Source organism: Phocoena sinus, chromosome 3 (assembly GCF_008692025.1).
Source record: "Phocoena sinus isolate mPhoSin1 chromosome 3, mPhoSin1.pri, whole genome shotgun sequence".
NCBI lineage: Eukaryota > Metazoa > Chordata > Mammalia > Artiodactyla > Phocoenidae > Phocoena > Phocoena sinus.
In genome coordinates this window covers 165116367-165138451 of record NC_045765.1, presented here as the reverse complement: position 1 = coordinate 165138451, position 22085 = coordinate 165116367, and the positions used below count along the sequence as shown (strand labels likewise).

The following is a 22085-nucleotide window of genomic DNA, read 5'->3' as shown; positions in this document are numbered from 1 at the left end:
GAGGTGAGCCTTGTTGGGAGATGCAGACTCTGGCCATACCTGCCATCCCCAGGCTCAGGGTTGCCAGGCTGCCCCTGAGGTCCTCATCAGGTGAAAACACCTCAGAGTCTCTCCCAACTCAAATGTGTAGTCTGATTCTGGATCTTGAGGTTTAGTGATTGTGATTATTTTCTCATCCTGATCATAAAGCTTCCAGAAGACCTTTGGATAAATTAGTTTATTCATCAAAAGCTGCATACAGCCATCCCCGGGCTTACTACTAATCATTCCTTCTAAGTCTGTTCCCAAAGGGCCTTCCCAGCACGGGGCCAGCTGCTGAACCCAAGGAATGTGTTTTAATCCACTGCATTAAGCTTTTCCATTTTATGACATTTTAAAGTAGACGATTAGACTCAAGGTGCCTGCTGTCCAATAGTTTGGCTTTGTGTCTGGGAAACAGTTTGTGAAAATACCCCTCATTTTTGCATGTTCGTATTTCTATTGAAACCATCTGGCAACTCCAATAAAATGAGAAGGAAAAGTCTCTGAGATGTAAGAAAAAACAAACCATGAGAAGAAATGCAGGAGCTTTATTATAATCATTATTCTTCTTGAGGTTAACCATCGATAAACTCATTCAGAAGAACATTTTGCTTTCAGTGATCTACAGATACATGCCAGATGTAGCTAAAAGGACAAGAAAAATGCACCTTGGGAAACAGCATGGCAGTCCTGGCTGCCACACTAAAAAGTATCAAGGATGCGTCTTCATCTCTGCACCAGAGGGTGCAGTGGTCCACAGACTGACCTAGTGCTGCCTGTTCTCAGCATCCTTCTGAGATGCCGGCTCCAGGAGACGGCCGGGAGGAGGCTGCCCGCCCTATCTGCATCTCTAAAAGCCAGCCTCAGTTTTTAGCAACATCTCAGCGATTAAGAAGTATGAGAGGTGACTACACGGTGCCTTGAGGGTGAGACCCCGGCTGCCGCAAGTCAGTGAGATGGGAAACCAAATGTTGCCTTTAGGATGTTAAGCAGGGCCAGCTTTTTCCTTAGGAAAGGGTGAGAGCTGGGTCTGCTAGGTCTGTGTCACCTTTACCAGTCACGGACGTGGAGCTGGAAAGGGCATCAGAAAGGCTGTGGTGTGCGCACTGCTGACCCCGCGGCAAACACCATGCTGGCAAGCGTGCCAGCTGGGCTGCACCCTCTCCCAAAGCATCTGCTCCGGGAGATTTGAACATCTGAGTAAACGAGCCCATTGGCTTTTCAGAAAAGCAGAGCACCCAATAGCCATCAGCCACCGAGCAGTCTAAGGCAGCTTTGGGTAGGAAACCCAGGCAGAAAGCGTAGGATAATTTGAGAGGCCCAAGTGAACACGGGCCCAGGTACATGTGCCCTTGGGCAGAGGGAGTTCCTGACACTTCGACTGATGGACAAACAGGCTTTTCTAGCTCAAATGGCACGTGGTAGTTCTACTTTGCCCTAGGGAGACAAAGGGCAGGTTCTCGTCTCATCTTCCCACGTGGTCAGTGCTTTTGCTCTAGTGTTCCAGAATTAGCTAGGCATCTATTCCTCCACCTGGTCAGTGATCACTCCCAGAGCTCAAGAGCAGCTCTAGAGGTGATTACTGAAAAAATGAAGGTTTGCCTTGATTTCGCAGCAAGCCTGTCTGGATGGTGGGGCAATGCAGGACTTGGGACCCACACTGAGAAACCTCATTCTGGAAGTATTCCCTTTGGGCAAATTTTTCAGCAAGATGACCCCTGGAATGAAAGAGCCGTTTCAAAGCTGTAAGCTTTTCCCTGGTTTTCCTGGGAGTGCTTGGTGTCGCCCTGTGCTGTGATCCCTCATCACACAAAGGAGAGAAATGAAGTGACGCTGTTGCCTGTTTCAAAAGTCTCCCCTGCTCAGTTTTTCTGTAATTAACGCTCTCATCTCTTTCTCTCCCCACTAGGTATTAAGACTTTATTGTCCTCTTACCGAAAAGCATGAAATGATTGAGTTTTCCCCTGACCTGATCTAACCCTCCCAAATTTGTGCCCGCTTGTTTTTAAGACCAGGGCAACTGATAAACCGGAACTGAAGCTAAACTCTGAACAATTCCATTTCACTCAAGTCTTAGCAAGTTCTGCTAACGGCACTTGTAGCGCCACAGTGATTCGCAGACAACACCTGCCAGGACTCCCTGGAAACAAGCTTTGGGGTCTGATTCTAGCTTTAGATATGGAAATTCAAGGCAAAGGAAGGGGCGCTTTGCTCTGTCTTAAATTTCCCAAGGGAGCAGTGTCTTGAAGAAAATACCAGTTCTCTTTGCTGGGGAAATACCAAGTGTCGGGGAACTGAGGCCCGGCTGGTGAGGGTGCTGGGTCCTCGCCAGTCACTTGCGAGGCTGCTGGATGTGCTGTGTCCTCGGGGAAGAGTGCTTGTCTATGGAGGCGTGGGGCTTCTGGTGGGCCACCTGGGCAGCCGCCGGGGGGAAGTCCTTGTCGCCCTGGCGGGAGACACGGAAAGCACTGGCTCATCGACCGTGAACAGCTGAGTGAGTACGTGAAGCAAGACGCAAACCCAGCATCTTCTGGCTTCCCTCTGGGGACGGGGCGGGTGGGTGATGGAGTGGGGAACCTGTCGGCAGGTAGAAGCCTGTCTCCTGGGACTGCTGGGGGTCCTGAAGCTCTCTGGAGAGCCCAAGCAGGCACCAAGGCCCGTGTCCCTTCCAGAAGGTGAGAAAGCTCGCTGTCTCTGCCGCCACGCCATGGGATAAGGTACCATATGACTCACTCAGAACTAAGCTGGGTGTTGGATGGCTTTCTTCTGCTAGAACAGTTCTTGTGATATTTTTTTGAATTGAGGGGCAAGACAGAACCAAATCCAGGGTCTTAAATTCAGATTTGCTGCCACAGCTGCGAGCTGGGCCTGGAGCGCTCGTTGGGAAGGAAACACACAGGGCAGGGCTGGAAGCTGTGAGATAAGCCAGGTTCAACCAGCCGAGTCTCAGAGAAGGTACCCGGCTGTTTTTCATGGAGGAATTGCCTTCTTGTGCGTTTGTGACAGGGGCTGGGGTCCAGCCCACCCCAGGCAGGACAGAGCCATGGTGAGCTCTTGGCTGAGCTGTGGGGTGACCTCAGATTTGTGTGGGCATTTAACTTCCTCGCACGTAGTAGATGTGCCATCCGTCTGTCCCAGGGTCCCTGGATGGCTGTGCTGAGCTCTCCCCAACAGTGGCATTTTCTTTACACATCATATGCTAAGGGCTCGAATGGGCTGTGAGCCGCAGATCAATGGATAGAATTAGTGCACTGTCCCCCACATGGGGGCTTGCTGGGGGGAGGTCTGCAGTTACAAAACCGTTAGGTCTCACAAGAAGAGGGGGCTCTTGAAAGGCAAAGAGAGTGACCCAAACCCATCAGTTTGGTTCAGAGGGCAGCAACTATCTTCTGTAATGGGCCAGAGAGTAAATATTTTAGGCTTTTCAGGTCATACTCTCTGCACTCTGCCAGTGCAGCATGAAAGGACCGTAGATGATATACATCCATGAATAGCAAGGCTGTGTGCCACTAAAACTTTATCCATGGACACAGAAATTTAAAGTCCATGTAACTTTCACATCACGCCATATAGTTCTTATTTCAAATTTTCAACCGTTTAAAATGTAAAAACAGTCTCAGCTCACAGATCACCCTGAAAGCCTTTGCCGACCCTGGCTGAGCCTAAAGAGAAGGGAGACGGGCGAGGACAGAGGAGAGGCAGCTGCACCAGCTCGGGCTCCACGTCACCACCGTCCCATCTGCCCCTGACGGGCGGATGTGCAGAAGCACGCTCCATGGACAGGGGGTGATTGATTAAGTGACCTCCAGACCTGGGTGGACAGGTGGGGTTGAATAAGGACAGGAGGAATCAGGACATCGCGGGCTGAGGCCTCAATGTGATGAAAGGGCTCTTACCCGGGCGATAACACCGGAGATGAACACGGTCGGTCTGGGTGGACTGGAAGACAAGAAGGAAAACGCATTGACCATCACGACTGACAACAGAGGCACACGCAGGTGACGAGAACGTGGAGACTGGTTTCAGGGCCGTGTGACAAACAAGGACCCTCGGGAGGGCGCGGGAAGCGGGAGGCACACCTCTTCCCGTTATTTCATCACATGGACCCGCTGGCTGCTGCACTCGGGACACTCGCGGGTCCTCCTCCTGCGGAGGCTGAGCTCAGGCAGAGAGCAGAGAGCGATCGTAGCAGACAGCGGGCGCGTCACCAAAGGGCCCTCTTTCGGTTTTTGGTTAATCCTTAAACTGTAACTGTGGGCAAGCGCAGTAGTTTTGGTCTCAAGAGATATGGACCTGGGTGCTCCCCGGAGCAGGGCAGGAGCAGGGTCATGCTGGATAAATGGGAGACTCCAACCAGGGAGCTTCCTGTCCTATGGGCTGAGGGGCTACCCTTTCAGAGTCCTCGCAGAGTCCACGGCTTCCGGAAGCTTCTAACAGGGGAGATCCCAGAGCCTATGCAAAGCTCCTGGCCCCTACGGGACCCCAAGTATTAAAAACATTTGGTCCTTTGTATATATGTACCACATCTTCTTTATCCAATCCTCCACTGATGGACATTTAGGTTGCCTCTATGTCCTGGCTATTGTAAATAGTACTGCAGTGACACACACACACACACACACACACACACACACACACACACACACACAATGGAATATTACTCAGCCATAAAAAAGAATGAAATAATGCCGTTTGCAGCAGCATGGAGGGACTTGGAGATCGTCATACTGAGTGAAGTCAGAGAAAGACAAATATCATATGATTTCACTTATATGTGGAATCTAAAAAAAGGGTACAAATGAACTTATCTGCAAAATAGAAAGAGTCACAGATGTAGAAAACAAACTTATGGTTAGAAGCAGGTGAGGGGAGCTAGGGATAAACTGGGAGATTGGGATTGACATATACACACTACTATATATAAAATAGATAACTAATAAGGACCTACTGTATAGCACAGGGAACTCTACTCAATACTCTGTAATGACCTACATGGGAAAAGAATCTAAAAAAGAGTGGGTATATGTATATGTAAAATTGATTCACTTTGCTGTACACCTGAAACAAACACAACATTGTAAATCAACTATAATCCAATATAAATTAAAAAAAAAAAAAGTAAGGTCCTTGTGAAGCTCTTGCCATTTCTTAACCTCTTTCATGGTACTTAGCTGGCCCACCCTGTCACCAATACCGAGGGGACGGAATATAGGATCAAAGCAGTACAAGTTCATCGTTGAAAAGCAACAAGCCAAGCACGTTAAAACCACTTGCAGTTCTACCACCTGGAGATAGCCACTGTTAACATGTGGGATGTGCTTCCAGCCTTTCTTTCTATGGATAGACAGATGCACTTGTTGTCTTCTTAAATTTCCGTTTTTCTTACCAAAAGAATCACCTTGTTTTGTCTGCTTTCTGCTTTCTGCACTTAGTATCTGGCGAGCCTACTTCTATGGTATTATAGACTCTCCTATGCCTTTAAAAAAATAACTGCATGTGTCGTAGTTTAAAAGCATCAGAACACAGTTCCAGGTAGTACATAGGTGTGCTGTAGATGAATGCAAGGCTGGCCGGTGGGGAAAGTGAGATGCTCCCAGAAGTGGCCAGTTTTGCTTAAGGCTGGTCTTGTGGGCAGGCAGAGCGGAATCCATCCCTGATTTGCCCAGCTTGCCTTCCACCAGCTCTGTTGTTCCACCCTGCCGCAGGGGTCCTTGTTTTAGCTTTCTTTTGCTGCAGGCAAAAGTCTCAGGATTCAGAAAGTTCACTGTTTACATCCCAGAGAGTTTAACAAAAACACCCCAAATTCCCCCAAGTAATTTCTGTTACTCCATGAGACTAAGAAACTTCAAGTTTTACTAAGCAGCACAGAAATGTTCCCTATATGACGTTGGTTTTGTTTTATTTAGCTTTTGTGGTGTGGTAAACTGGGTTGGGTTTTTTTTTTTTTTCTTTTATTACAAATATGATTTGGCTGTGGGATCAATAGCCAGCCAGGGATGAGTAAATTTGGCTCAAGCGTTAAGTCCCTGATGTAGTACGTTTGCATTTGTTTGGAATCCAAGGAATCTTGCTTTGACTGGTCCAAGTCACCCACAGGCTGTCTCCAGGGATTTCACGGCCAAGGGTTTCGCATCTGAAGCTTGAGAACCATGCTCTAGATTCTAATATTGCAAAGGAACCAAGAAACGGCATTCCACAGCATTTCCACCAATTTAGATTCCCGCCAGCAATGCATAGGGTTCAGTTTCTCCACACGCTCACAGCTTATTATTTTCTGGGATTTTTTTTTTTTTTTTTTTGGATAGTAGCCATTCTAATGGGTGTGAAGTGGTATCTCACTGGGATTAAATTTAGCAACTAATTTTAAGAGTAAGCTTTTTGCAGCAAGAAATAATAAATATCAATCTGTACTGATCATTCAAGGTCTTTAGGACATAACCACGCCCCCCCCGCCCCCCCCCCCCCCACCCACCCTGCGGCAACAAAGTTCTCTCTCCTCTAAAAAACTGAAAAGGCCATAATTGACCATAAGGACATATGGCAGCTGCCTGTGAAAAGATGACAGAAGCCTGGCCTCTCGTGCCATACTTAAGAGCGGTATCTGTTTTCACACAGCTCTTTGTCAGAGTGTGCAATGCTGGTTTTCATCAGGCTTGGCCAAAGAGCCCCAAGCTCAATGCCTTTTCCATCTACAGTTAATAGCATCTCAAATTGGTAAACGATGGTCTATTACATTTATGTAGTAAAAACACTTTCTAAACTCTTTGAGACGTGGTAGCTTAAATTCACAAACCCCAGTAAAGAGTCTGCTCTCGAAGCTGTGTTTGCAAAAACACACATACTTTAAATTCCATTAGGGTTCCACGCGAAGCATATCCTATGTTTCCAAGATTCTATAAACTGTGATAGCGGCTTTGAGGATTTATTTAATCTGATGAAAATCATTCTGACAGATGTTGTTTTGAAGAAGCAACAGTACTTTCTCGCAGGAAACAGAGACAGAGAAAAATATCATTCCCGTCCTCCCCACATCCTCGGGCCTTTCCAGTTTTTGAAAACCGTATTTATTTAAATTTAAAGAAACTGAGAACCTGATGCAATTAGCGGGGATTAGAGCGCCGGTAACCCTCCTACACATCAACTGCAACTTCACCACACCTGGCCTGCACACACGCCAAATGTTTGATGCACCTAGGTTTCCAGTATTCACCTGTCAAGGACCACGTCAAATTCTTAACGGGGTCGTTTGTCCTTAACGGAAGTTCCCTATTCTTTATTTTATAAATTTCCGTGATGAATAAGGTTTATGCCTTATTGACATTCTCAGAAAAGGCAGAAGGCAGGACAAAATGCCAGAAATGCTTAGTGAATGCGTGACCCTGTGGAAAGCAGACGCCTTCAGGACTGAGTTTTCACGGTCTCATCTTTAAATGAAAGTCCCCAGGGCTGAGAAAACTTGAGTTCATATCTTAAAAACTCTGCTGAACTCTGAAACAGCGAATACGGAAATAAATTTCAATATATTTTATTTCACTCATATCCAAAACACCGCGTAGAAAAATAATTGAGATCACATTCTTTTTTCTGTCCTAAGGCTTCACAACCTGGGCTGTCAGCGCAGACCCCGGGCGATGCGGACGTTTTCTGTCCAGCCCTGAGAGGTGTGAATCCACTGGCTGGTGAATTGGGGCTGGAAGGGGCCTAGTGGTGACCTCGTCCAGCTTCCCGCCCACGTGCAGCGCGGCCACAGCCGAGGCCTTCGTGCCTCTGCAGACGAGGAGCTCGTGGCCCTCTGGGTGTCCTCATGGTGACACGGTCTCTGGCTCCCTGCCCTTCGCCCAGTGGCCCCAACCCAAGTCCACAACCTCCTCCGTGGGACAGGCCCTGCATGTTTGAGGAAGGTTAGCAGGGCTCTTTCCCAGACTCATGGGCTTGACTGCAAATTCCTTCACGACCTCAGGCCCCTCCCCGCCTCCATTCTGCTGCGGCTTCTAGGGTTTTGCCCGAGACTGCAGTGGACACACTGAAGATAAGCTCCTCTGGCAGCCCAGCCTTCTGCAGGACACCCGTGTGCCTGGCCCAGGCACATGGAGGCTACCCTTCTCGGGGACTACGGAGAGCAGTTCAGCCTGGGGAAGCGATTCTGGGCGCCCCGAAGAGAATCAAAATGCTGACCGTCTTCCCTGGATTGCTGTTGATAAGCAACGTGGTCAGAGTGACTAGTGCCTGCTCCCTACGCTGGCCCACTTTCCCAGCTAGTGATATGGAGTCATTTCCCTTCTTTCCTGGAACTCCAGGGGGTTAAGCCCTTAGAAATCCTTTTTAAGGGGGGATTCCACCCTCAGAAAAGTGCAGGGCCCCTTCTTCATCTAAGAATAGGCTTCCATGAAGTGGGACGGTCGGGTGTGGGTAGGATTCCTGCTTGGCTGGTCAGCCTATGCCTTCCCAAGCATCCTGACAAGGACTGGGGTCGCTGAGTTGCCATGCAGGAATGTGTTGGCAAGTAGTCAAAAGGGCAGCAAAGGCATTGCCAAGAGTTCTATTTCACAGAATCCTTTTCATGTTAGCAGTTTTGATCTGGGTTCAAGGCAGTCCACCAAGTCATCCTCTGCAAATGCTTTCTCCTCTTCATGTAAATACGCTCTGAAAGAATCAGTGGGCATTGTTTACAGGAGATGGGGACACATAGTTTTAATGAGTTGTTTGTTCTCTATTTTCTCTGCAGGATGGGAATGATATTAGATGGGAACAGCTACTACTTATTACTTATCGTGGGCCAGGCACTGAGTTAAGGGCTTTACACAGAATTGTGATATCTAACCTTTCAACCCTACAAAGTAGAAACTGTTATCTGCATTTTACAGATGAGGGAACAGTAAATCAGAGAGATTCAGTAACTTGCCGGACAGTTGCATAGTAGATAAGTGCTCCAAGCCAGACTTGGAACAAGGGCAGCCCAGGGCACTAGCCTGATGCCCTCATTTTAGGGCTGAGAAGTGGGTCATGGCGCAGCCTCTGTTTTTAGGTTCTGCCTTCTATACAGGATTTAGAGATGCAGATTTTTAAAGTAAGTAATCTAAATGCAATCAGAAGATCCCTTATTCAACCAGGCAGTACAAGGTATTCAAATCCGCCTAAGCATTTACTTTCTGACTTGAAAATGGATTTTTTTTTCCTTGAAAACTATCATTTATGTCTGTAGCACTCAACTAGGGTACAGAGTGCTTCCACATAAATTATTAACGCAACTGATCCTCTTCAGCAGGTGTTATCCCAATTTTATGGGTGGCTGGAGGAGGCTGAATCTTGTTCGTGGTTCCCAGAGGCAGAGCCTGGAGGACGCGGGTCTGGAGCTCTCAGCTTCGTGTTCTTTGTTGGGTCACGGGTCCCACCATCACCCACATCTCAGCTCGCGAGCTTCAGGAACAAAGCCCAGTGAAGGCTTCAAACTATCCGTCAAGTCAAGACGCAGTCAACACAGTCTAAGAAGGAGGCCCAGAGGAAAGGTGGCAGGTGGACGCCAGCTGAGTGTGGGTTCTGATGTCAGACCATCCTGGCTCTGCCAGTGACTGGCTGGTAGGCCGGCATTTGACCTTCGGAGGCTCAGTTTCTTCATCTGTAAAACGGGAGGCAGTGGACCCTCCCTCGCCAGGTGACTCTATGTACACATGCTCCTAGGCACATCGCAAGCACTCAGCAAATGGTAGGTGTTGGGATGAGGATGACACATCTCTAGCCCCTCCTTATGTCTCCACTGCTAATTCACAACCGGATCAGTTCTGCCTCACCTTCAGATCCCCTAGCAGTGCAGAATAACCCTGCTTATCTGGGACAGAAAAGCTCCCAAGGAAGCAAAAGGAGGGTCTGGGATACACAAAACAGATGTCACCAAACCACGGACTTGAAGAAAAACTCTCCGGGCCCTCGATCTATTTGAGTCCTATTTTGACCTGATGGGAACGGCCTGGGCTTGGTTGTTAGTTTCCCAGCCCACTGAAGACAGGGAGAAAGCCTGAAAGTGATGAGGCCACTCGAGTTCACAGCGAGGCTGCTGCCCTGCGGTGAGAGGCTCCATCCAGACCACTAGTCCTCCCCCACCCACAGCTCCTGGTCTCAGCACAGGAAGCAAGCATGGAAGGAAGCTGGTGGGGACACTGGCAGTGGTGGTGGGAGCACGGCGCCATCCAGGCTACATCAGGACCTGGGAGCGGTCATCACGTGACGCTCCCTCCCTTCCCGGTGAGAAAGCACACGAGCGTTCAGAAAGGGATTTTCCCCTGAGAATCTCCCTAAAAGTCAAAGCCACCTGGTGAGTCAGGGAGCACACTGTTCTCAGGAACACTCAAGCCCAGAAAGCTGCGTCAGGATTTCAATTTCATTTTCTGACAAGCAGCTAACACACTGGGGGCGGGGCGGGGCGGGGGAGGTACTTCGTAGAGGGGAGTCTGGGCGGAGCCTGAGAAGGAGTTTAGGCGGAGATCCGTGTGTGTGTGTGCACACGCGTGTGTAATGGGAAGGACATGATGCCACAGCACAGTGAGCTGAAGGAAGGGGCACAGTTTAATCTGCTGCTGTCAGCAGAGCGAATGGGGTCTAAGGCCCCTCTTCTCTTAGTGATGGAGGTGGGCTGGTCTGGGTCCTGCTCCCACGACAGATTCCTGGGAAAAGGCACCTCCTTGGTGACCTTCCCCATGAAAGGACAGAGCCTCGAGGTGATCTAGAAGCAGATTCCGCGGCTATATTTGGACTTGAATACCTATGGCTTTGTGTTTTCATAGAGTTTACGGAAAAATATATTCCCACCAGGGGTGATTTTAAATACACTTCCTAGTAAATAGAAGGAAAACGAAATCCTTCCTAGCCACTGTAGTTCTTGAAATATCTTTCTGCCTTGGTGTTCATTTATCTGGGTTATTAATTTTCTGGACACCAAAATAATAATTAGGATGGCTGGTGACCAGAGGGGACCCTCTCACTTGACTGCATCCATACATTTCTTCGTGTGTCATTCTTCGAAGCCTGACAGTCAAGGTTGTCTCCCACCTTCCGCCTGATTTTAGGAGCTTCGAGAACTCCCACAAGATGGCACTGCTGGTCCTCTTAGCTGGTGGCTCTTGGGCCAGCAAGGCTTTGGCTGGCTCGGCCAGGACCAGGGTAACAGGGAGCTGGGGGTCCGCGGTGGGCAGGGGCTACCTTAGGACGAGTGTGTTCCCTTCTCCCTAAGGGTTAGGTCATTGTGCAGGGAGCCTCACTAAAGGGAAATGAAACACGACTCAAGGGCTTTAGGCGAAATTCTAAATCTAGAGAAAATAATCAGGGACCCAATTCCTTGCAGGATTTGGCATGCGGAGTTTGTAACATCTTTTTAAAGGGCACAAGCAAAGGTGCTCTTCTGGGGGACAATGTCTGAGCTCGTGTTTACATCTTTGTTTCAACGAGAAGGCCAAGGTGCAGCATCGGCTGTGGTGCCTCTAGTTCCCTGACTCAGGCCTGCTGATCCCAGGATGCCATGACTCTGGGACAAAGCCCAAACCCAGCCTGTGCCTCTGAGTTTGTCCTAGAGATGTGTGGGGTCCGGTCTCCAGGTGGGAGGATGCTCTTCTTTGGGATTCTAAAAAGCCTGCTCTCCAGATGACACTCCACCCACAGATGCTTGGCTGACTGTCGATCCAGATGCCAACATTTCACCACCTGCTTGTTTCGAGAAGGCGGCCACCCCAAGTACTGAGTGTGTAGGGCGAGGATGGCCTATGTGTAAACGATGTGTCCCACAGACACACAAGGTACAGTGACAGCTATCTTACCAGGGCCCGGGAAGCCCCATCTTCCCTCTAGACACGTATTTCCAGAAAGGCACTCTAAGTTTCATGCCAATGCCCTTTACACACAAGACCGTCTCATCGTGTGACCTATGGCTTTCCCTCCTCTGTCTTCCCTCTGCTCTTACCTTATTCTCTCTCCTGTGCTGGATGCAAAGAAGATAAGATAAATACAGTCATGATTCTAATCGTTAGCTTGCATCTTGTGGATTTCATACAGGGGGGCCTTTCTGGACCAGTATGTGTGTCTGCATTCATCACAATACAGAGCGGTCACCGTATCTGATGAGAGAAACCCAGCCAGGCCTCCCGACAGTGCGGGGGCGAGCTGAGCATCTGTTTGGAAATTCACCGCATTCTGCCCCTGTCTCTACAGAGCTCAGAGGGGACTCAGCATCACAGAGGTAAGCTGTGAAATGCATCGTTTGAGGACTGGGCTTTGGAGACAGATGGCTCCCGGTTCAAATCTTACTTCAGATGAGTAGGCTCCTTGGGCCTCAATGTCCATCTGTGAAATGGGAACGATCCCTATTTTATGGAACAGTTGTGAGTTCAAATGAAATAATGTAGATAAACTGTGCTTAGAACAGCATACTGCCTCCACTGGCAAAATCAGCTCATTACAACAGGGACATGCTCTGGGCATAACCGGAGAATACTTTGTATAACTATCAGATAATCTGTGTAACTATCACACATATGTATTAAACGTTCTAATGTTATGTCATTTCAGTAAGTAGCACTTACACTTTAAACCGTCCCATCTTTGATTCTGAATACATCTGTTTCAGTGTCATTCTTCTGAATTCCAATATAGGGAAGTACCAGTGAATAGTTAATGCTGACTAGACAGGTGCTAAAAACCAGGGTATTTATTGTCTATAGCTTAAAATCAGATCTTGTCGGCTCTCTTCAGGGTCAAGGTCATGTTTTATAATGGTACGATTTGGGGGAGGACAGTATCCATGGTTCAAAGTACAAAGTATGTATTTTCTAGAGGACAGCTATTATGGCTTTAACAAAAGGAAAATGATCGTGTAAGCAAGATGTGTAACAGTAAAACGACTGTTAATAGAATTCCTGTTAGAAAGAAGTACACGCTGATATTAAATAAAATACAGACACCAAAACACTCGTCTGGTCTGGGTCTACTCCCATCTTGGGAGGTGCAGGGAGCTGGCTTTACGTGGGACCAGCTCTCACTAGGCTGGTTCTGGGATACCCTAGCAAGGAAAGAGGAGACCCAGATTAAGTTGCTCTCAGGAGACTGCCAGGCAGGTCTCTCTTGGCCGTGGGAGCTTCGCCTCTTGCAAAAGTCAGGACATGGCCTGGGAGCACCAAACACAGCTCAGGTTAAAGGCAAGTACCTGGAATGATGGACAAGAGCATTTGGACTTTTCGGCTGCTGGATTCACCAGTAATTACATCCTTAATCCACCCTCCAAACTCAAGGCGCAGAGGGATTTGGTGAGCTGCTAGCGGCCGTCACTCCCTCCCTGGGCATCCAGGTACACCTGATAAGTGATAAGCCGCGGTCCTCAGTGGTCTCTGGCTTTGCACATTCAGCTGCGGCCTGATTAAAACGCTGCCTCTGTGGATCACACCACGCCCTCAAGCCTTTATCCACAACTAACAGAAAAAGAGCAGGTACGCAGAAAAGTAAACCCACAGCCAATTCTGCTTCCTTAAAAAAAAAGCCAGCTAGTGACTTAGGACAACTTCCATTCAGTCCAGTAGCTCCCACCCTCGCCCCCGTGTTTAGAGCAAGCACTTGAGAATATTCTAACAGCCCAGAGCGCAGCCGGACAGACCTTGTCAAGGTCACTAAATTTGTGGGGCGCGCACGCGGGGCGCTGATCGGTCTTCCTTCTCTGCCTGATAGTGAAGAGTCTGGGGAAGCTCTGATCCCCTTCCCTGCCCAGGTTCCCGCCTGGGAAATCACTGCTCAGGGCCCTAAGGTTTGTTTTTGATCCATCAGTTTCATTTGTTGGGTTATTTGTTGATTCATCAGTGTCATTTATTTATCCACTCAACAGAAATACACATACGTATACACACTGAGTACCCAACATGCCTCAGAATTAGGAAGCGCTGACGCCGCGTCAGGCCTGCCTCCCGCCTCCTGCCTGTGTAGTAGCTGGAGGACCTGCCCCTCCTCTCGCGGCGGCCCTCCTCTTCCTGCTGCGTGGCAGGGCTCTGAGTTAGGGGCCAGGTGAAGACGAAAGTCCTCAGAGAGCTGGTCCTACAGGCCCCCCCGAATGTCATCAGGCGGCCGACGCAGCACACCTGTGAGGTTTACCAGACGCTAAACCGGAAAACAGGTCGTCGTGATTTTCCAGAAACGGGTTTTCCTTATCTCAGTGTGGCCAGTCTCCATGACAACCACAAGAAAACCAAGCTTGTCCTTATCGACAGGAAGAACTAGCGCGGGCTATGATCCTCCCTCAGATGGTGGTGGATACGCATTCTCCAGGGCCGCTCCCGAGCACGTGTGGGCAAGCAGAGACTCTCTCCGCACTTGGCAAGTAAGGGTTCCAAGTGGAGATGAAGGTTAGAAGCAGGCGTGCTGCCCCGCGCCCCACCCTGAGTCTCTCATCAGCACCCTCCCTGCCGGATGTTCCCTTCGGGGGTCTCCTCCCTTAGGGCCCTTTGCTTTCCTTGCGGGCAGCCAGATAATTTGCCTTTGCCACCAATGAAGCATTAACAAGGCGAATGCGTGGGGCTGGGAGAGATGGGCCGGCAGACAGAAAACATTCTCACTGATGGCCAGGTGGCCAGGGGCCCCTGAGCCTCAGCCTCCTCATCTGAGGTGAGGGGCTACTTACCCCTGGATCTCACGGGGGTTTGGGGAAGCTCAGGGGAGCATCGTGTGTTCGGCACGCTGCACGCAAGGCGTGACTCCAGGAGAGAGCTGTCGTGAGCTGAGCGTGTAAACAAAAGCAGATGCGTCCCCACGTTACAGTGGGGAGGGAGGACTGTAGGATGGTCATCGTACTTGGGAAAATTAGAGCAGAGAAGCACATCCTTGTGTCTGCAGGACGGCGCCGATCCGAAACCCGAGGCAACACTCGGGGACCGCAGCGTGGATGGCGCCAGGGCTTTGGGGGAAGAACTGAACAGGCCGTAATCTGGAGTTTCCTAGCGAGCCCAGTCACAGCTGGAGAGTCGGTCCCACGGCCACAACGAGGGCAGCTGGGATGAGGCACCCTGGGTCGACCTCTTAGGAGGTCGGTCATGATGAGCTCCTAGGGGAATTAGGGCTAAATGTAAACTCAGTGTTTAAGAGATCAAAGGAGAACCTATATGTTGCATTGAGATGGCAGGCATGAACACAGCCTACCCCACAGCCCGCCTTCCATCATCGTTGGGCAAGTAAATCCACACCGAAGGGGGAGTGAAGGAAAGTGTAATAACAGCAGGGCCACATTTCAGAGGCGCCTAAGGACACCCTCAGCCAAGGACAGTGATGGATCACTGCCAGGAAGGTAAAGGATTTGAGATGCAAACTAAGGCTGGGGGAGAGGAAGAGCTGGGAGCCTTTTTCACTTTTCTCCTTTTTAACACCCATGGGCCCTGCAAGAAGGGGAGTTTTATTAGGGTCGGGAGAGGAGGATGTTTCAGTCGAAGAGCAGGTTCTGGCTGGGGGCTCAACCTGGCACTGCTGGGATCCAGGGCAGCACGGATGCCCAAGGCACGGCGGGTCCATGAATGTGAGTCTGTTCACCACCACCTGTGCCTGGGCCCATGCGTTAAATAAACACTGAGCAACTGCCGGTGCAGCCACAGGGCTGGGTACTGGAGACCCAGTGGCACCAGACAGCCTAACTGTGCCAGGCTCTGAGCTGCTCAGGATGGACTGGGGCTCAAGACAGACTACGTGCAAGTGGACCCAGGGCCCTGCTTCCTCTGGGTTTCTCTGGGTCACATGCCACAGGTCATAGAACCCCATTGTTTTGCATTTTGTTATCGCAAACTAGAACACACTGCCTGACAAGTAGAAGCCCTTATGTGGACAATGGAAGATGGTATTTGAAACGAGAGCTCTTCCAGGGAATCTGGGCCACATGGTCTCTGGAGTAGAGGGTTTGCACAGCCTCGGTTAATACAGCCAATGGCGGAGCTGTCACCTTGGAAACCAGAGGGGAGGACCCTAAGGAACGGTGACACCCAAGAGACAACCTGGAAAGGCGTGGAGCGCGGAGTCTGCTGGGCAGTGGGTGCCTGCCTGAGACTGGCCCGGAGGCTTGCCCGGGGAATGAGGGCAGTGTTCCACGTGAGACACGTGACCAAGCACCCGGATGAAAATCACCTGCACCTGTCCGTGCTGCTTCTTTCACGCAGGCAGGTGAGGATGGAATGGGAGTACTGACTTGAAACACTGTTTTAAAAGAAGTAATTTCTATCCCCTTCAGAGAACCCCAGTCAAAGAGGAATTCTGAAGCTCGAGATGCCAGGTGTTGCTTTTCCTCAGCATTTGCTTCAAAAAGGTGCTGCTTTGAATATAGAGAAAAAAGCAACATCTTTATGGCTCCGTAACAGGGCTGTGAGATCCTAAAACAATTATTGGTGACATAAGTACAAACATTTTCTGCATCACAATCTTCAAAAACGATCGTAAGGGCAGATGGCATTGTATTTGTCTTCCTATCCTTTTCTGGAAGAAAAAAAAAAAGCAGCCAACCCCCTCCTGCCTCTTCCCTGACCAATAGAGGTAAGACGGAATTGGCCCAGGTGTCCCTGACTCTCTGGGACAGTCCGGCTTTAGGCCTCGGTCACGGTGTCATTACTCATCGTGCCTCTTTTCACTCCCCAAAACATACCAGTCTAAACATGTTGCAAAGCCGCTCCAAGCCGAGACAAAGAATTCTAAAAAGATCCTCAACATTACTGGGGCTCTTAGGAGTTTTATCATGTGTGTTAGAAATGCTGGAACTCCTGGGCTTCCCTGGTGGCGCAGTGGTTGAGAGCCTGCCTGCCGGTGCAGGGGACACCGTGCCCCGGTCCGGGAAGATCCCACATGCCACAGAGAGGCTGGGCCCGTGAGCCATGGCCGCTGAGCCTGCGTGTCCAGAGCCTGTGCTCCGCAACGGGAGAGGCCACAACAGTGAGAGGCCCGTGTACCGCAAAAAAAAAAAAAAAAAAAAAAAAAAAAATGCTGGAACTCCTGACTGTATGACCTGAAAACCTGAGCCAGCTTCAAAGGCGGCTCACATGTTATCTTTCCATTGCTTTCCCTGAGCTGACCCTTGCCCAGCTGTGTTCCCACGAGGACTTCCCACGTACCACGATGTAGTGGAGGCTCTTCACGCCTAACACTGCTTCAAGGTCAAGGTCAACGGTTCAATTTACTGTGTCCCCAGCACCTGACATAGTGCTTGGTGCACAGAGAGGCTCAACGTATGCCGTCAGCACCAAATGAGCGGCATGTCCTGTAGCAGCTGCAGGGAATGAATTAACCAGGGTGACTCCCTTGGGCGCTGTTTGTGGCTCACGTCTTAGGATGTGCATGAAACTCCTCTTGCACCAGAGCCTCAAAGGCTTGCGAAGGAGCGATTCAAAATGTGGATTTGTTTTTGTTACCTACCAGTCTGGCTGGGCCAGATCCGCCCGTGATGGGGGCATAACCTGGAGTGTGTTCCCAAGCAAATGGGCTCTTCCTCCAGCTTTTGCCAGAATGATCTTGAAGAATAGTAAAGAGTCTCTCTCCCTATTAAGAGAGAGCTCAGGCTAAGAGGTACGTTTTCGAATCAGCTCAAGTCAAACCGAGAGAGTGCTGATGGAACCATGCGTCGAGTCTCGGATGTTAAGAACAGGGGCAGATGGAAGAGAGAGAAGGGGGAGTGCCTTATTGAGACCACTTTCAAGAGTCTGAATTAAATTTAACAGGAGAAAAATCCATCAACTTTCTATATGGCAATTCCTGGCAGATGCCAACAAGGGCTGGGTTTCTTTGCAGGACTCTTGCCATATTTCCCTAAAAGTCTCAAAAAATACAGGTGACCAGACTAAGGCCCAGGCTTAAAGGCAGCCAACCTTATAAAGAAACTGGAGTCTATTTTATAAAGTGTGACTTCGCTTAATACAAGAGGGACCAGAATATCCAAGGCATTGTCTCTGGAGCTTGGAGAAGATTAAAATGGGCAGCTGCTATTCCGACCCTCGACATGGACAGTTTTTAAGCTCCCTTTGCCTCTTCAGCTGGATTCTCAATATGTGTGTCAGGAAGAGTTGAGCGGGATTCTATTTTAGAATTTTGGAAGCATCATCAAGGGACTCACCCCTTAAAGTAGCTCTAAAAGGACTCTTTCCTCTAACAACGACAACAAATATACCAAAGGATCCATAAGGGATGAGTAAATCATTAAACTATTAAGAAGTTGCTATAAATAGGCAGTGTTAATTTGATAATTCAGAACGGACTGGTACAACAAGATTTCCAAGGCTCATAAAGTACTGCTGGCTTTTGGCGGTAGCTAGCACCTGGGGTGCACGTTAACTGCTCCTTTACCTGGCCGTCCGGGTGCGGGGGTACCCGGGAGCCTTCTCCTTGGCTGGTTTCCCAAGGCGCCCCGGTGGAGCAGAGAGCAGGGGCCTCCGGCGTGGTGTGCCTCCCCCTTCTGTGGCTTTCAGAGGAGGGAAGGGAGGAAGGGGAGAGGGAGGGGCTTCCAAAGCACTGATGACGCTTCTCGTCGCCAGGTGCCCAGGTGCGTGACGGTGAAGAGCAGCCACAAGGGGGCGGCAACCTCCCTCCTGAACCCAGTAACAGGGCAGCCTGCTCTGCCAACCCCACAGGCGACATGTGCCTTTGTGCCTCAGTTTCCATTATGGTCCCTGATCTCGTACCCCAAATCCTTGGGGCCAGATAGGTTTCAGAATTCATATTTTTTGCAAATATTATAAAGGCACCACGTTGCATAAATCACATACAATGAATATTCCTGAAGGGGTCCGGGGCAGCACCCCACAGTCAAAACCATTACTATTTTCTACAGCAAAACGTATAGAGATTACACTAAGTAGGATACATAAAGAATATAAATAGCTGCACATCGGTTCAGTTTCTGCCACCATACGAGCTTTAGTGTGAAAATACGAAAACCTTTGCAGTTTTCCGAACCCTCCGGACTGTGCATTTTGCTTGCTCCGGGGACACTGCAGCACTTCCTGCTCACTACCTCCCACGAGGCCCTGGCTGTCACTCCCTCCACCACCAAGCAAGAGAAATGGATTTGGAATAAAGAAGACAGTACAGCTGTCAAGGGGTAAAAAGAATCATCGGCATTAGTCTGGGATTACACAGAGAAGCTGCGGTCAGTTCTGTACATTTATCTATAGAGAGTAAAATTTGATTCATGCATTTAAGCAAAACCTTTGGCAAGGCAGGATAAAACGACTGCAACCAGGGAATTCCTCCCAAATTGGCAGCCTGCCTCAGCCTCTTCTGGGTTCAGAGGACTTGTCCTCATAACCCTGTGTCACATGTGCAGCTGAGCTCAGAGCCCGCTTTCCCACGTTCCAGCCCCCTCACCGCGAGGTGCGCAGGGCGGCTGGCACGTGGGGAGCTTGGCCTCCTTTTGTACAGATGAGGAAGCCACTTGTGACAGAGGAGGCCACGTCGCCTGTGGTCACTGATCTGGGAGGGAGTGGAGCCCTGACAAGAACCTGGGTCCTCAGATTCTCTGGCAAACTGTCCCCCTTATACTGGTCACATGCACAGCCCTCAGGACTGTGGCCTCAAATACGTTCCAACCAACTCCAGTCCCGCGGCGTGATTTGAGTAACCTTGCTCGACTAATTTTTGGAAACACTGCTGACTGTCTCCTCCTCTCAGAGATTTAAATGCCCCTGGTACATGAGGGCCCTGAGACATCATAAGGAAACCAGGTAAACTTCATTTAACCCATGTTTCCTAAATGCATTTGAACGTGGAACCCTTTGGGGCAGAACTCCTGTCAGCACTGACACGCTCAGACTCTGATTAAAGGCAGTTTCAGTTGTGTTCCTGACTGTGCATAGAGTTGAAAGTGGCTGATCCACTTGGAAAGGCTTTTACCTCCAAGGCTGGAAGGGAAACTACAGCGATTTACCTCGAGGCCCAAGTCTAGGGCATCCATTTTTCCATTCCTTTTCCTCCCCATGGCCAGTTACCTCCAGTCATGTGCTGCTGGGGTCGCTGGATGGACAAGCCTGGCCCGCTCCACTGCTGACGGTAAGCAAGGCTGTGGACGTGGCTCACAGACGCTGGGGCACCTTGTCACTTGTGGTGAAACAAAGCGCCCCCATCGAGGGCTGAATGCCCTCACCGGCACACGCCGTCCGTGCAAAACCCGGTCGACAATGGGCATTTTTAATGGAGAAAGGGGAAACCATCTTCGGTCTAAGACTCTGCCCTCCTCCGGCCTTCCTTTCCACGGCAGTATACCCTTTCCTGAGCCAGGTGACGAGGGGACAGCAGCAGATTTAGAAGTAAAGTGAAGTCATACCTTTGAGCTTTGATTTCTCCCTTGGAGTTTATTCGATATATCCACATGTTGGGAAATTCTAGAAATTATGCAGTGAGGTGGGAAAGCTGGACCAAGTATCGTTGGTGGAACATTTGTTCCTGGGGCCATAACAAAGTGACATTCATTTGGGCAATAAGAATTTTGCCTTCCTTTGGGTAAGAGTAAAACTGCCCTCGAAATCATGTGAGATCCCTAGAAACAAAGCATTTTTCAAACACGTGTTATTAGGTGGGATGAGAAAGCCACAGTAATCTCCAAACTCTGGACGGGGAAATTTGAGCTTCACTCAGCATCGGCACTTGTATCAAACAGTGGGACACTGAAAAGATGCCCCCAAACCTGAGAGGCAGGTGGCCCCCTCAGCACCCTGTGGCTTCACTGTTCAAGAACAACCAGAGTGATCCACTTAGAGTGCGAGGGTTGCTTTCAGCTCATTAGGATTTTGACTGTAAAGTGATGGAGGTGAAGAGTCCGTTACGGACATACTGCTAATAAGAGCTAGTATTTCTCTTGCTCTGTGCCAGGAACTAATCCAGGTGCTGGAGAAGCATTAACTCATGTAATCTTCACAAGGGCCTGATCAGGTAAGAGCTGTCATCAACCACAACTTATTTACAGATGAGGACACTGAGGCACAGAGAGGTTTAGTAAGCTGCCCAAGGCTACACAGCTAGTAAGAGGAGAAGCCAGGATCCAAACCCACAAGCCTGGGTCCCTAACGGTAGCCAGTGCTTTTCAAAGTCCAAACCTCAAAATACTTTAAGGTCTTCTGTAGCTGCGGCACAATTTTCTGAATTTACCCAAATGTCCCTTATTTTATAAGAAAATCAGACAGTGACAGACTGACTAGTTAAGACTAACTCACTTTACTAATCAATGACCGGGCAGCTGAGAGACATTTTAATAGGAGCAATTTCTTGCAACAGTTTCTGAGAGAAAAATTATCATGGGATTTGATCAAGGACGTACTTTTTCCTAACTTCAAAACAGGACCTGAGGTCAGAAAAAGCTTATCCAAATTTAATACATTAAATTACACTTAGGTCGTCCGATGGGTTTATGTAAACCTACTCTGTAGGTCAGAGAATGGCCGTGGAGAGAGCAGGTAAGGCTCTGCCAGCATGCCCGGTGCACATGGACTAGTCTGTTCCTGCTTCAGGAACAATGCAAACCACCCCTGTCTCTCCCTAACCTCGGGCAAGTGAGTTCTCCTTTCTGGATCTGGATTCCCACGACTGTGAGACACAAGGTGGACAGCTAGTTCCAAAACCCACACGGAGAAGTCAGAGGGGAGCGGCTTTAAAGGGAAGCCAGTGATCTGCCTCCGAGGCAGTCGGCCAGGCTGCACGAGTCTGAGGCCGGTAAAGTGAGTAATGAGAAATTAATCGAGGCCGTATATTTAGGCAAAGAGCGGTTATGGAGAAGCCAAGGCGTGATGGGAGCGCATACAGCAGGGGATTTGGTTTGCAGGACCCGTGAGGTTTCAGCTGCGCTCTGAAGGTGAGCGGTGCTGAGCACGGATGACACCTGTCCAGTGGAGGCTCTGAAACAGACAAGCGCCTGCCCCCCGGCGGGGCAGGGGACCACAGAGAAAGGACCAGGAGCGGTTCTCATATTTTCTCAACTGCAGGACGCTGGTTATCCCTGAATAAAGTTTCATATTCACAGTACTTCACAACGTAGCACCCGGCACTGATCAAGGGGTCGGGGACACTGGTGGCACCAGGGCTGCTAACAGTCC

General features: G+C 49.6%; 1 protein-coding gene across 1 annotated transcript in view; it reads right to left on the bottom strand.

Annotated features, from left to right (window-relative positions):
* Positions 1 to 549: 549 nt before the first annotated feature.
* Positions 550 to 22085, bottom strand: part of DAP (death associated protein) — a 61381-nt gene continuing 39845 nt past the window's right edge. The window contains exons 3-4 of the mRNA XM_032625627.1: positions 3918 to 3960; positions 550 to 2467 (exon numbers count right to left, since the gene is read on the bottom strand). Coding sequence (XP_032481518.1) covers positions 2354 to 2467; positions 3918 to 3960 — 157 coding nt within the window. The 3' untranslated portion in view covers positions 550 to 2353. The remainder of the gene's footprint in view (positions 2468 to 3917; positions 3961 to 22085) is intronic.